This window comes from Syngnathoides biaculeatus, chromosome 19, assembly GCF_019802595.1.
Source record: "Syngnathoides biaculeatus isolate LvHL_M chromosome 19, ASM1980259v1, whole genome shotgun sequence".
Classification (NCBI taxonomy): Eukaryota; Metazoa; Chordata; class Actinopteri; order Syngnathiformes; family Syngnathidae; genus Syngnathoides; species Syngnathoides biaculeatus.
This window is the reverse complement of record NC_084658.1, coordinates 7,902,700-7,917,722: the sequence shown is the minus strand read 5'-3', so window position 1 is coordinate 7,917,722 and position 15,023 is coordinate 7,902,700. Positions and strand designations below refer to the sequence as shown.

Below are 15,023 nucleotides of genomic sequence, written 5' to 3'. Positions count from 1 at the left end.
CGTCTGGACAAAACTTCTCACTTGAGTTATTAAGGTTATATACCGGCCAAATTTTCCACTTTAATATAAATTTCTGCCAAATGCGTAATCTAGAAGAGATCAACATTAAAGTGTTTTTACATGAAAGCAAATGCAAACTTCGCAAATTTTCATTCAGTCTTCCATAGGCCTTATCCTATTCGGGTCAGAGAAAGAATGGAGTCTGGCGGGGTTTAGAAAATAAACATAGTACACCCTGCATTGATCGCCTTCTAATCTTAATATATTTCGGAACATAAAAACAGGGGATTATTCATTTGTCCTGATCGATGTGTCGATCCTCTTAATAGAAGAATACCTGAAAACAAATCTTGGCAGAGGTGGCCATGCAAACCCACATTACCGGAAAATGAACCTCCTTGGCAGAGGTAATAATATTATTAATGCAGACTAATACGCATTTAAATTCCAGTTATTGCGGTGTTGTACCTGCAAGGTCTCGTAGGTGGTCCAGTGTTGGGATGATAGACGGGCTTCTCCTCTGTAGGAAGAATAGCACCATGACGGTGAGAGAGAAGTTGGTGATCCAGGCCCCAGGGATGGTGCTGGTCACTCCATGTGCTCGGGCCCAACACCGCACCGTGAACACCAGGTGACGCACCCGAGGGTCCAGTTGGGCATAAAGGTAAAGTAGCTCTGAGCTCTTCATCGCCACCCTGTGGACAAGAGGCTGGATGGGCACTAGTACTACTGTTTGATGATTTGATGCAAAATTCAATGCAAACTCTCCAATGTCTGTAAGGTTAACACATCCTACAAAAATGTGCATTAAAAAAAAACAATATGTGTTAGGTATGTAGAGCCAACATTACATCCAGAAATGTATTGCGGGGCACATATATTGGAAAACTTTGTTTCTTTAAACAGTCAATTGAACATATCAATTACTCACATTTGACGCGCGCGAACACACCTGCGCGCCATCCCACTCGCAAATCTGCACAGTCGAGCACGAAAACTCATGCGCAGAAAATTTGTTACAAGTAGAAAAAATAGATATTGAAAGACATGGCTTATTTTGTCTTGATATTAATTTGTTTATTTAAAAAAAACGCTTCTAACAGAACAAGCCTGATCTTAAACAATCAGTCTTCACCTGGAAACAGGAAATGCAAGTTAACCGTACTGAGCATGTACGGAAGTGATGCCAAAAACACACGTTCCGAGCTGCTTCTTGTACTGCGAGCGCATTTACGTCGAAAGTCATAAACATAAGCCATGTCAAAGGAAATAAAATCCAATATAAAATATATTAACAGTTGTGGTTTTTTTTCTTTAATATGCATTCATTGGCTTGGGGCCTTAATAAATATTACTCAGAGTATTGGTAGTAAAATATTACTCAAAAGATCATTGAAACTAGCATCCTAAATCACTACTAGAGAGCAATAGAACATTTCCTTTGTCCTAATTTAATATGCTATATTGGTCTACTATTTTTTTCTTCGTCTTGAGACACATACTTTCACACGCATAAACAGCAAAGATAGGAAATTGTAACAGGCAAAAGATTTCTGAGCAACAGTCAAGAAAAATCCCCCCCCCCCATCCCTCGAATCCACCCACAACAGGCACCCTGCAACTATTTCCTTTGAAACTACATAGTGGTTTTCTCTGTATTAGCTTGCGTGACAATGTTTATTTGGGCATGTTAAATGTGTCACATTAAGAGTGGGATGTCAACAATCTTAAGAGTAAACGGAAAGATAAACACAAGCGTAGTTTCAGTTACGCAAATACCAGACGGAACCCCCACCCCCTGAAACACGGTTTTGATTGGGGTTTTACACCACCAATCGTGGTTAGAAGATCACAAGCAGGGAAGCACGTAGACATTTCAAGACCCGATAGTGTGACTGTGAAGGCTTCATCTAGAAATGCACAGAAGACAGTGACTACCTGTTGTTGGCAGTAAGGTCACACTGAAAACCAGATGGCTGATGGGCAAAACGGACCAGGGGGCATCGGGCATTCAGGATCTTCTGTACACCAACACAGCCAGGTCCAAACTGGTCAACACATTCCCCAATGACAGACAGAATGCTCTGCGTAACAGCGCGCTCTGAAGTGGCCCTCCTCATTTGGTACTCCAAGGTCAAACCAGTTTTTGACTACAGAATGAGATAGAGACATCTGATCAGTTTCAGAGGACATTAGTAGGGATTTGATCATGACTGAGTGATTTGGTTCCATCAGGTGTGGAACATAAAGTATATATGGAAGCACAAGTTGAAGATCTTGAGGGACTACAATGTAGTAGTACAATATAATACATTAACCAAAAAAAAAGAAAAAAAGCAACAGATGTTGCAGCCAAAAACTAAAGGAAAAATGTTGCTATATTGTGTATTTTTTTCATGTAAAAAGGGTCAATGAGTAGTCTATAATATAAAAGTGGGATAAGAGAGTCAACTCTTTGTTTTAAAAAGCAAGGCAGGATAATTGTAGGCTGCTTTCAGTGTGTTCAGGTGAATGATTCCCTCACGCCCAATTAAATAGAGATATTCACTAACTCGTAATCCATATAAGAGTGAATTAAGTTAATAGACTGCTCACTTTCACTGAATGAAAGCAAAAATTAGGCTTCAAGCTAATGTAAAATAGAGCAATGAGTTAATGCATTTTTGTTTATATTCCTTTGAAAAGATTGGCTTTTGATTAAATTTTCTCGATCAACTATAGGTGTAATTAATCAATTAATTTTTTAAGCCCTTTATAATTGTATGGGAGACTCTTTGAATTTTCTGAACTACTGTTTCTATGGCAGTCGTTTTAGTAGAATAATGTTGCATGAAGGAGTTGCCATAGATGCCAAGGTCTGCATTGTTGTAGCTCAACTTTCCATAGGAGACTTAATTTTTGGAAAACACTTAACAGCTCATCTGTTGGTTAAATTTCGGGATACAGTGAAGAAAATAAGTATTTGAACGCCCTGCTATATTGCAAGTTCTCCCACTTAGAAATCATTGTGGGGTCTGAAATTTTCATCCTAGGTGCATGTCTACTGTGAGAGAGATAATCTAAAAATAAAAATCCAGAAATCACAATGTATGATTTTTTTAATGATCTCTTTGTGAAATTCAGCTGCAAATAAGTATTTGAACACCTGAGAAAACCAATGTTAATATTTGGTACAGTAGTCTTTGTTTGCCATTACAGAGGTCAAATGTTTCTTGTAGTTGTTCACCAGATATGCACACACTGCAGGAGGGATTTTGGCCCACTCCTCCACACAGATCTCCTCTAGATCAGACAGGATTCTGGGCTGTCGATGACAAACATGCAGTTTCAGCTCCCTCCAAAGATTTTCTATTGGATTTAGGTCTGGAGACTGGCTAGGTCACGCCAGAACCTTGATATGCTCCTTACGGAGCCACTCCTTGGTTTTGCTGGCTGTATGCTTCGGGTCATTGTCATGTTGAAAGACCCAGCCTCGACCCATTGAAAGAGGTTGTTCCCCAGATACTCAGAATACATGGCCGCGGTCATCCTCTCCTTAATACAGTGCAGTCGTCCTGTCCCATGTGCATAAAAACACCCCAAAGCATGATGGTACTCATCATTCGTCTTTCTCCAAACACGGTTAGTGGAATTATGACCAAAAAGTTCCATTGTGGTCTCATCTGACCACAAAACTTTCTCCCATGACTCCTCTGTATCATCCAAATGGTCATTGGCAAACTTGAGATGGGCCTTGACATGTGCTGGTTTAAGCAGGGGAACCTTCCATGCCATGCATGATTTCAAACCATGACGTCTTAGTGTATTACCAACAGTCACCTTGGAAACGGTGGTCCCAGCTCTTTTCACGTCATTGACCAAGTCCCTTCGTGTAGTCCTGAGCTGATTCATCACCTTTCTCAGGATCATTGAGACCCCACGAGGTGATATCTTGCATGGGGCTCCACTCCGATTGAGATTGACCACCATGTTTAGCTTCTTCCATTTTCTAATGATTGCTCCAGCAGTGGACTTTTTTTCACCAAGCTGCTTGGCAATTTCACCGTAGCCTTTTCCAGCTGTGTGGGGTTATACAATTTTGTCTCTGGTGTCTTTGGACAGCTCTTTGGTCTTGGCCATGTTACAAGTTTGAGTCTTACTGATTGTATGGGGTGGACAAGTGTCTGATAGGTGTTCAAATATTTATTTGCAGCGGTATCACACAAATAAATCGTTAAAAAAAAAATCATACACAGTGATTTTTCTTTTTAAATTGTCTCTCTCACAGTGGACATGCTCCTAGGATGAAAATTTCAGACCCCTCCATGATTTTAAGTGGGAGAACTAAATTACTTGCAACATAGCAGTGTGTTCAAATACTTATTTCCTACATTGTAAGTTGCCTCAAGATGCGAGACAATCAATCAATTTGGTCTTTCATTATTTTATGGATTAAATCAAACAAGAACTGCTCATGGAACATTTTAGTAAAGTACTTAATCAGAGCAGGTGACTGTTGAATATCGCATCATTCATCTGTCAATTTTCTATTGATATCAATAGAGTTGAGGGTGAGTGCTATGGTATACCATGGAATGGTCGCCACCCAATCACATTAAGACTCCATCAGTTTCAGATTAAAACAAGATGACAGATAAACTAATCAGGTATATGGCATGAATTGTATGCATTTCATTTCCATTCCCTCAGAAAACAAAAGTAAATAAAAAGACCACTATTTTAAGTACCAATAAATTACTACCATATATGGAAAAACAAAACATTATATTGTTAAACCAACACAGTTCACGTAATATCAGCTGTTATTATGAGTGCATCATGATCAGTGCAGTATTTGTCAATACCGTTTTTAAATTCCTTCCACTGATGTCATCTAGGTCCAGAAACATGTCCAAATCACAGCCCAGCTTTCCAAAGCCATTCACTGATGATCCAAAAGGTTTAATGGCACATTCTGGGAAGTAAGCAGCGGCGATGTCTTTGAGCAGAGAGCACACAAGGAAACGCAGTCGGCTGTTCTCCTCAGTTAGTTGGTAGGCTTTAGTCAAGGAGACTATTTGTTGGTCTATCTGAGGGGAAAGGCAGATGTGTACCATCGTAAACACATTTTATTTTTGTCAGGGTTCATAAATACTGAGAAGGGTTGTGTCAGGAAGGGCATCTGGCGTAAAAATTGTGCCAAACATATATGTGTGTTCATCTGAGATGACACGCTGTGGCGACCCCGAAAGGGACAAGCCGAAAGAAACTTACTTACTTTTTTACAAACAGAATCACACAAACGGACATTTACTTACACTCTCCTCTTTAGAAAGTCTCTGAATAAGCTCATTAATGGGAATGGTGGTTTGTGGATGGTTCTGTTTACTGGACTGCTGGTTGGTTGCTTCTGTTAGACCTCCCAGTGTCAGTAATCTTGATTTGTAAGGAACCATTGATTCATAGTTGTTACTGGGGACGCTGGTCTCCTCAAGTAATGAGGAAACACTGTCTTGGGAATCAAACTCTACCACTGCATATGTGCCCTGGAAAAAAATCAAAACACACTCAAAATTGAACATCCCATAGTAAGATTATATGTGCTGTCAAGGATTTTACTTACATAGCTTTCATATGTAAAGTACTTTTTAATTTCACCATGCAATGATAAAAAACTGAGGATCTTTTTCTCAATGTTTTTGGGGTGGCAGTTGATAAGAACAGATCTTTCTGCCTGTTCTTGTCTATGGGCTTGGACATCATAAAAAGTCAGACGTCCATCCTTTTCACCTGCCGAGAAAAAAAAATAAATAATTGATTGCTTTGTGACAAAATACATTCCCAGATTTATTGTTTGGATGAATCCCTGTACTTTTCTCAATACCTAAAGAGACAATTATTGAAGGTTATTTTTCTCTTTTTGTTGTTTGAAAATAGTACAATCAGATCTGTAGTAGGTATACAGCGTTCATTCATGGTTACAAACATAAGGACAGCCCGACTTCGAAGAAGTGGAATAAAATTAATTGATGGGTGGACAGAGACATTAAGCCGTAAAGAGAGGTTTGATTTATTAAAAAAAAGTATTCCATCACGTACGATTGATTACAGTCCCACGCTCCCACCACACTTAGAACGTTTTCGTTATTAGCTTGATCGAACGTCAACTTTACTGACTGTTTTCATCCTTTCTTGGTACGTCGGCACGGACTGAAACAGCAGTAGTTCCAACTCTTCTGTGACAAAAGCGGTCCACCTTTTGGAGACATTTTGCGAGGTTGGTCCGTCCACTCATATGTAACCTGTGGGCCGCGATGGTGGACGCCATTGTTGCTGAGGTACGGACGCATGCGCGTACGCTGCTTCCGGCCTTGCCTGGAGTATGGCAAGCGAGAGAGGCCGAAAGGCAATTCTCTAAACATACAGTACTCTCTACTTCAACTATTTTACTGAAATCCATAAGATTCTAATGACTTTATTTTAATGTCGGAAACGTCAATTATTATACATTGGTCAGGAAAACACACAGAATCTTGATAACTGGATGGATTATGCTGTATAGCATAAGCGTCTCAGATAAATGAAAAAAACATATATATATATATATATATATCGTTTTTATATAATTTAGATAGATAGATAGATAGATAGAGAAATGCGCATATGTATGTGTACACGCGCGCACACACACGCAGGCGAAAAGCAAAGTTTTTTTTTTTTCGGATCAGAAAAAAATCAGGGAAACCGAAACCGAACGTAGGGGTAGTCAATGTCGTGCGGTTGACGTGTTAAAGGCTGAAACACAAGCGCAATGATCCATTTCCATTGTGTTGTTCCTCCTTAAGAGCAACAGACACCGGTAGTCAGCAGCCACCCAGTCTTTGCGGTGTACGCCAATGATTCGCTTAGGAGAGAAGTCGCTCTTGATACCAACGGTAAAACCACTCTCTCGTTCTTTTTTTTAATTCTATGTATTTATTTTTAGTATCGTTTAAGCTTACAGCAATGTGCTCTCAGCAAGTTTGACAAATGTATGTTTTTCTGACGAGTTGACATTCAAGACAAGATTCTTGACGTCTTGTTCAGAAACGTGTTGTATTTTACGTATTTATTGTGGTTATAATCAATGTAACGGACTTTGCAGTGCAGTAAATTAACACAAAGATAAATTAATTACATGTTTATTCTTGTGTCGCCTGTCAGTCAGTCACAAGAAATAAAAGTCAACTGGTTTTTGGATCTGTTTCCTGACTAGTGTCGAGGTCTGATGATGCGATGTATTACTTAGTAATTGAAAGATTATCGTAATTGAATGCAGTTACAAGTTATCCTTAAAAAAAAAAACACATAGAATAGTGTTTTAAATTACTTTCATTACTTTCTGTAATTGTGTGTTTCTTCCGGCTTGTCCCTTTCGGGGTCGCCACAGCTTATCATCTCAGATGAACGCATATATGTTTGGCACAATTTTTACGCCGGATGCCCTTCCTGACGCAACCCTTCTCAGGGAGTGGAGGCCCCAGTGGGATACGAACCCACAACCCTGCTCTAACCACTGACCTACGGGGCCTCTCATTACTTTCTGTAGGTAATATAACTAATTAAGACTCAGTGCCTGCGATTGGCTGGCAACCAATTCAGGGTGTACCTTGCCTCCTGCCCGATGACAGCTGGGATTGACTCCAGCAGTCCCGTGACTCTCGTGAGGATACGCGGCTGAGAAAATGGATGGATGGACATCAGAGTGCATTTTGATTATTGTTTTATAAACGAATGCATTAACAGAGCCCTTGGATTGAAAAAAAAAAAAACATAAACTATACCAGAGATAATTATTTTTATTCTTTAGATACTGTGGACAAATCTTTGGAGTTTAATTTTGATGAATGGAAAAAAAAGACCTTGTGCCCCATTGTGTGTATTTAAAGTACTACATAAATGAAATTTGATTCATTGATTTATGCCTTACTATGTTGACTTAATTGCAAATGTGCACAATTTAGACAGTATGGCTTCATATGACAACCCGGACACGTGAATGGGCCAGAAAAAAAAAATCACAAATTATAAAGATTAAAGTGTTCAAAAGACCTTGTTAAAGTGTCTAAACTTTTCCAAATCTCATTCAAACTCATAGATTGCACCCCAAGTGTTTGTTTTGATGTCTTATTTGGTGGGGAAAAAATGTGTCATGTTTGAGAGGGCTGCAGGATGGCAAAGGACCAGAGAGAACCAATCACAATCCCGAGTTTCAGAAAGAGGTAGTGAAATGAAAGACAAATCTGAGCTTTTATGGCTATTTTTCAAGTGTAACGAAAAATGTTGTAATCGTGGTGGTTTCCAAACGCTGTTGTAATTTAATAACACATTTTCTCCCAGGAATGAAATGCATTACAATTACATACATTTTGTAATAAAATTAGGTAAGTAGTTACTCCCTCACACTGACTACCAAACATTGCAATTTATTTGTGTTTCTTTTACATTTTAGTGATTGTATTAGACAAAAAAATATTCACATCAACACTCAAGTGAGTTAATTAGAATGAGTTTTCTTATAAACTGATGTACTGATGTACAGTATTTGACACAGACGTGTTTAATGTTACAGTGAGTGCGACGAATCTACACCAGCAAAATGGAGTACAACTATGATAACCACATAGAACTGCTCTTAGCACATATGAATATCGAGGACATCATCGACGCAGCAGAGACACTCTTTCATCTTGAGGAAGAAGAAGAACAGTCAGAGATCTTGTCGTCCGAGGGAGAAAGTCTATCCCCTGTTTCAATGGATGGGAATGAAGTGGTTGGAAAGTTTGGAAGTCAGCATGATGACTACAATAATGAGGCTGGAAGTGTCCAGCACGGTACAGTAACAGACCTCCTCTCCTTTGTCAATCTGCTCTCCAACATGCAAGCAACGGCCTTGCAGCACCTGCCTGAGGAGATGGGAGTCCTGCTAAATAAAGTGAGCATATTTCTCTTTCTGGATCAAGATGAAATAAAAAAAAAAAATTGATCTGACTTCTTTTACAGAAAGACATGGTTGTAAAGAATGGGCGCTATAAGATCAACAAGGATGTGCTACTATTTCCCTGGCAACTGACCTACAAGAACCGGGGCTCTGACCTCGTACCAATGGGCTCCTTTGGGAAAGTTCACTTAGCTCAGGATATCACAACCCGGAAGAGAATGGCATGTAAACTGGTAGGTCCTGCTGGGAAATTATGCAATTTGCCCCCACCACCCCCACCCCCGCCCACATGAAGACGAGTGTCAACATTTGATGAGTTCCCTCAAAGTGAAAGAGGAACAAAGCTCTTACACAAAATGGCAATCTTGTAAAAAGAGCTATGGAAAGTGCACTAATGGAATGAATGGTCGCAATTACAGAACTGCTCTGAGTTTTTGTGACACGGTACAAAAATAGTTGTTCATTTTTTTCCTAGTTGTGACATGCATCCAGGACAATATTTGCAACCTGAGCTTTCCTAGTAAGATAGAGCTATTGACTTTTTGTCGTCTGCACTCACAGTCAATACAGTGGCGACAGCTTCCTGGCACCGGTTTATATTTTACCACTAATTTCCGGGTCATGGTTTGACAGTGTTTGAAAACACTGTATCATTTTGCTATGGTCTACTGACTAGTCGGTTATGTAATCACAATAAAAACCCTCACGTTTTACAATGTAATTTACAATTACATACAATAAATCTGTATTACCATTTATTTGTTGAATCTCCTTTACAGTCAGTAGAGACTGGATTCTCAATGCTTATAATAAGATGGTAAATACAGTGCGGCGGCCACATAATTTAAATGATATGCCGTCAAGCAGGTATACGGGTACAAGCAAAATGCATTTTTGGATCATGTGTGGAGGTCCATGTACTGTATATGGATTCCATTTCCTCAGCTACAATTGTTTCCACTTGAGCACAAAGCCAGTCCTCTAACTCAATACCACGGGACCCAAAAAGAGACAAAAATATATCATCATCAGTACATAGACGGGGGTCCACTGTACTACATTGAGTAGATCGTCGAAAAATCCATTTTGCTGACATTATCATTGTACCTTGTTGATGACCACTAAAGCATGTCTCAATATTTAACCCTCATTTTTGACAAGTTAATAATAAATACACCGATTTTTTAAAAATAATATTTTTATTTTTAGTGGGGTTACAACTTGTGTATGTTCACAAATAATAGGTGTTGCAGTGTTCATATGACAAAAATTGAATTATTTCTAATTTACTTACCAACATATTGTTTTTCGCAGATTCCCATGGAGAATTTTAGAGGGGCCGAAGTAGAGTTTCAGGCTCGCTTCACCCACGAGAACATCGCCAAACTCTACGGGGCTTTGCTGTGGGAACAGAACGTCCATCTCTTCATGGAGGCAGGCGATTGCGGCTCGGTCCTGGAGAAGATAGACAGCTGCGGGCCAATGCGGGAGTTTGAGATTATCTGGGTGACCAAGCACATTCTTCGGGCCCTGGAGTACCTGCACTCACACAACGTCATCCATCACGACATCAAACGTAAGAGCAAAAAGGAATTCAATTATATTTAAGAGATGGTTAACAGTTGAGGAAGTGATGCAATGGACAGTTTTATATCAAATGCTTTTGTTTGTGAAGAATTCTTGAGGTCATTAAATTCAGAATGTTTCAAAAATGTTCGAGAGTTTAACTTGAGAAATGCTTCTTAATGAAGTGCTCTGAAGGCAGTCAGGTCAGACTGAATTTGCCAGTTCATTACAAGAACAGTGGCTTTTCGTTTGTGGAATCCTGCAGGGTCTTAAAGTGAGGTCGTTGCATTACCCGAAGCACAAAAGCTGCCATCAAAGCATTCTCTAGTGACTCGTCAGCCTCTCCGCCCAGAAAGTACTGATTTCTCTGGAATTCGCAACATTTATGTTGAAACATTAAGTTTTTTTTTTTTTTTTTTTTTTTGCATGTGACCGTTATGGATGTTAAAATGTTAGTTTGAAGAATTGCACTGGAGACTCATGCAAGAGCATGGTGGAAGTTAACCCAAAACACTACATAAGTACTACACAGTGAGCCATATTAGTACCCGTTTCATGTGCATTTATTATTTTTTTTCTCTTCAGCCAGTAACATTGTCCTGATGTCAGACAAGGCTGTCCTGGTGGACTTTGGCCTGACCGTGCAAATGACAGAAGATGTCTTTATACCGAGAGACTTGAGAGGAACAGAGGTAGGTAAACAAACTAGAGGGTCAATGCAGTCCTGACACTACATTCACTTGTCCCTTGGCTAGACCCACGTGTGACAAGTCCTGTGCTGCATGCACCTCACTTAGTGGTGGAAAGTCCCAAGGCAAGTTCCCAAATAGAAAGAATATGAGAGAGAATGTTTGCAGACACTCTTTTTCTATTCAAGATAGAATTACACAGCAGGCTGGAATTTCCAACAAAACGAGAGAGAAGCTCTTCTAGCGTGTTTACTTTCCATATACGATGACTTTGACGCACCCTGTGTGGGTCTAAAGGTTCATTCATCTGTGGCCAGAGGAAAATACTCACTCACTGTGCTCTGTAAGCACTTTGTTTTCCTGTTTGTTGTTTTGGTGTAACGAAAAAAACCACCCCCCTCCCCCACGTGTTCTTTGGCAGCATGATTCTTGTTCTGGTGTGCTTTAAAACACTGTTGGGGACTAACTAATCACAGGGAACGAGATTATCTAATTTAATTACAAGTAGTTGTAATCTATTACATTACTGAGGACAAGCTGTCATTTCAATAATTCCATTGCCTCTGAAAATTTCCATGATTAAAATTTTAAGCACCTTTGCAAAAATAGCCGCAAATCTCTTTTTTTTTCTCACATGACTTCATCCTTCTAAAGCCGACACTTGTGATTGGCTCTCTCCGCCTTAGTCTAAAAAAAAGACACATATTTCCAAATAAGACCTCTAAATCCCACCTTGTGGTGCAGAGCTATCTACAAATTTTTAGTAGATTTGAGAAAGGTCAGACTCTTAGTGACATTTTTGAACACATAAAATAGCATTAACTTTTGAACTGTTTTAGCTTTATGATTTTTGACTTTTCATGGAACACTCACTTGTCTCATGGGTCATATGGAATGATATTGTATAAATTGCTCACATTTGTCATTTGGTCAACATAGCATTTTTCAGTATTTATTTACATTTTATCATGTTTTGTTATCACTTTATTATTTGTGTAAATGACAAATATGTGGTTAATTCTGATATAATGGTGCATGGGTTTAATGCACTTTTTTTAAAAGAAAAACTCAAGAGTACCTATTGATGCATTACTGCACAATTAAGAAAAGTACCAGAAATGTAATCAAATTGAAATAGTCACTCTAGTATTACTTTTACAACAGTTAACTTTTAATTCTAACCAATTAGATTTCCAAAGTAATCTTTAAATAACGCCCCCCCCCTTTTTTTTTTTTTTTTTTTCTTGTACAGATGTACATGAGTCCAGAACTGGTTTTGTGTCGTGGGCATGATACCAAAACAGATATCTACAGCCTGGGAACCACCATCATTCACATGCAGACTGGGAACCCACCCTGGGTTAGAAGATATCCACGCACTGCCTACCCATCCTACCTTTATATTGTACGTTTTTTTTTTTAAAGACATGCGAGGAATAAATTCATGTCGCTATATGCGATATGTGAGCTAACATCTGTTTTCCATTCCTTATGGGCCGTTTCAAAGAAGAGTATCAGATCTTTTGAACGTGACTCAGTTACCCACTTCCTCTTGAAACTGTTGACAGAGAATAAGGAAGCAGTGTGATTCAGTGAAGTGTCGATATACATGTGTTATTTCACCTCGCTTTTCAACGGGTTTAACAAGTTTTAATTTACAAAATCACTCAGAAAACAAAATCTGGGTCATTGCAACTCTGTTGTTGTTTTTTGGGATTATTGCAAGGCCTTGAGCATTTTTTCTGTTTTCCTCTCACAGATACATAAGCAAGCACCCCCCCTAGAGGATATAGGTGAAGACTGCAGCCCGACCATGCGGTCTTTCCTGGAACGAGCTTTAGAGAAGAACCCCACACTGAGGAGCTCCGCATCGGAGCTGCTGAAGGATGAGGCCATCAACCCGCCTAAAGAGGACCAGCCCAGGTGCTGGAGTCTCGACTCAGCTCTGGAGGAGGCTAACCACGCCATGCTGTACCAGCAGAACCAGCAAGATGACAGTGCACAAGGTACTCTGCAACTAGACTGTAAATAATATTCCATTTGATCAGTTTCGATGCAAGTTAACTGCATCCTGTATATTTTTGTCATGTTTTCCATACAGACTCTTCACTTTATGCTGAAGTCTCGAGCCCCCAAAAGAGGAATGGCTCCTTATACCTCGACCTGGGGGCCATGTCTGGCGACTGCCCACTTGTGACAGGGCCCCCAGCTTCAGAATACGGATAACATCTCCCCCATTTATGTGGTTGACCTTTGGTATAAGCCAGTTAATAATATTCAAGCAATGTTCTTTAATTGCCCGGCTTCATTGTTGCGGACCACTTGGTTCTGTGGCGCAACGGGGTGCTCCAGGCGAAACCGCTCACTGATGACCTGTTTACAAGACTCACAATAACTAATTAGCGAATCCTTCGAGATGAAGTTGGCCGATGTGACTCACAGCACTGCGGGACAGTAGTTGAATGAGCCACATTGATGTCTATGTGCATGAATTGTTAGTAAGTTTCCATTTCCAAACCTTTTATGGTGGTGTGTTATATCTTTATATGTATTTGCCTGATTGTCTGCAATTTCTTCAAGTATGTGTGCACTCTGGAATCATGAGTCCTTTAGTTCTTCATGGACTTCCTCATTCTAATTCCTGTGGAATATTAATAGCATCATCATGTGATACTGGGTTCGTGTATTGTACATCCTTTGAGATGAGCAATTCTTTGCTTTTTCATTAAACTTTTAATTATTCAAAGAAACATGTAGTTTTAATTGCTGATGAATTTCTAGATTTGGATGGTTTTGTGAAGGGTGTCAATTTCACTTTGGAGATGCTTCTCTTTATTCATTCATATTCACATATCCCTCTTCTATAATATGCTTTCATATTCTGAATATTAAAAGTAGTAAGTAGTAAGAAAGAATCTTAAAAATAATCATCATCTTTGTAAATGGTTCTAATGAACAGGTTAAAAAATGTGAACTGTGGCATTTCAGATTTGAACAGGTTCAAAAATGTGAACTGTGGCATTTCTGATTTAGTTTATATAATGTATACTTTCTGCAACTGCAACTCTCCATTATACGGGGATTTTATTTAAGGGTGTTCAAAAAAAACCTTCCCAACATGGAAAATAACTTCCTTTGCAAGTGATGGCTGACTCATCCCTCAAGAAAACCCTGCTTTGTGCGTTTTTTCTGAAATGGCACCCACACATTGAAATTAAGCTGTTGGGTTTCGCAGTCCAGAGTACTTCCTTGTCAGCATTCCAACCAGTGTCCCTCATTTTTCCAAATATTTGAAATGTTAAAGTTATCAGAACGTAAATCCAAATGAGTAAGTGTTACCTGCTAAACAAATTTGATGTTCAGGGGGAAAAAAAGTTTGGGAAGTCTGAATTGTCAGTGCTTGCAATATAATTACCAAGCACACTTGGAGCAAAAACATTTTTCCAGCAGCTGGCAATTATGGTAATTCTAATTTGACAAAATGGCGACATACAGTATTTGTCTCCCAACTGCAGCTCTCACAATTTCATGTTTCCCTTTTTACCCCTGTGGCATATGAGTGAGGGGATGTTCTCTTCCGGATATTTTTTGGGTTTTATTTTTGTTTGTTGCTTTCAAAATTGGATACCCCATGACTTGTAGTAAACAGTAATGGATTGTTTTCATATATCAGTGTTTCATTTGGAGGAACTGAACTAACGCTGACACCATTTCACACATCCCACAAAATGACAAAATTAATATTATTTAAAAGTAGAATTTACAAGTTTTTGTAATTACACGAGGTATGTTCAGGTGAATCTCGTTAA

General features: G+C 39.2%; 2 protein-coding genes across 3 annotated transcripts in view; one reads left to right on the top strand and one right to left on the bottom strand.

Moving 5' to 3' along the window:
- Nucleotides 1-6,368, bottom strand: part of mtpap (mitochondrial poly(A) polymerase) — a 36,581-nt gene extending 30,213 nt beyond the window's left edge. For both annotated transcript variants that reach the window (XM_061805869.1, XM_061805868.1), the window contains exons 1-6: nt 6,157-6,368; nt 5,603-5,769; nt 5,298-5,525; nt 4,845-5,069; nt 1,939-2,150; nt 469-695 (exon numbers count right to left, since the gene is read on the bottom strand). In XM_061805869.1, the coding sequence (XP_061661853.1) occupies nt 469-695; nt 1,939-2,150; nt 4,845-5,069; nt 5,298-5,525; nt 5,603-5,769; nt 6,157-6,307 (1,210 nt within the window). In that variant the 5' untranslated portion in view covers nt 6,308-6,368. The remainder of the gene's footprint in view (nt 1-468; nt 696-1,938; nt 2,151-4,844; nt 5,070-5,297; nt 5,526-5,602; nt 5,770-6,156) is intronic.
- A 347-nt stretch (nt 6,369-6,715) lies between these two features.
- map3k8 (mitogen-activated protein kinase kinase kinase 8) lies at nt 6,716-13,927 on the top strand. Its single transcript, XM_061805298.1, has 8 exons — nt 6,716-6,914; nt 8,591-8,953; nt 9,022-9,192; nt 10,274-10,535; nt 11,111-11,217; nt 12,467-12,619; nt 12,974-13,220; nt 13,316-13,927. Exons 2-8 carry the CDS (start codon nt 8,618-8,620, stop codon nt 13,438-13,440), a joined length of 1,401 nt encoding a protein of 466 aa, XP_061661282.1. The 5' UTR covers nt 6,716-6,914; nt 8,591-8,617; the 3' UTR covers nt 13,441-13,927.
- The last annotated feature ends 1,096 nt before the right edge of the window (nt 13,928-15,023 follow it).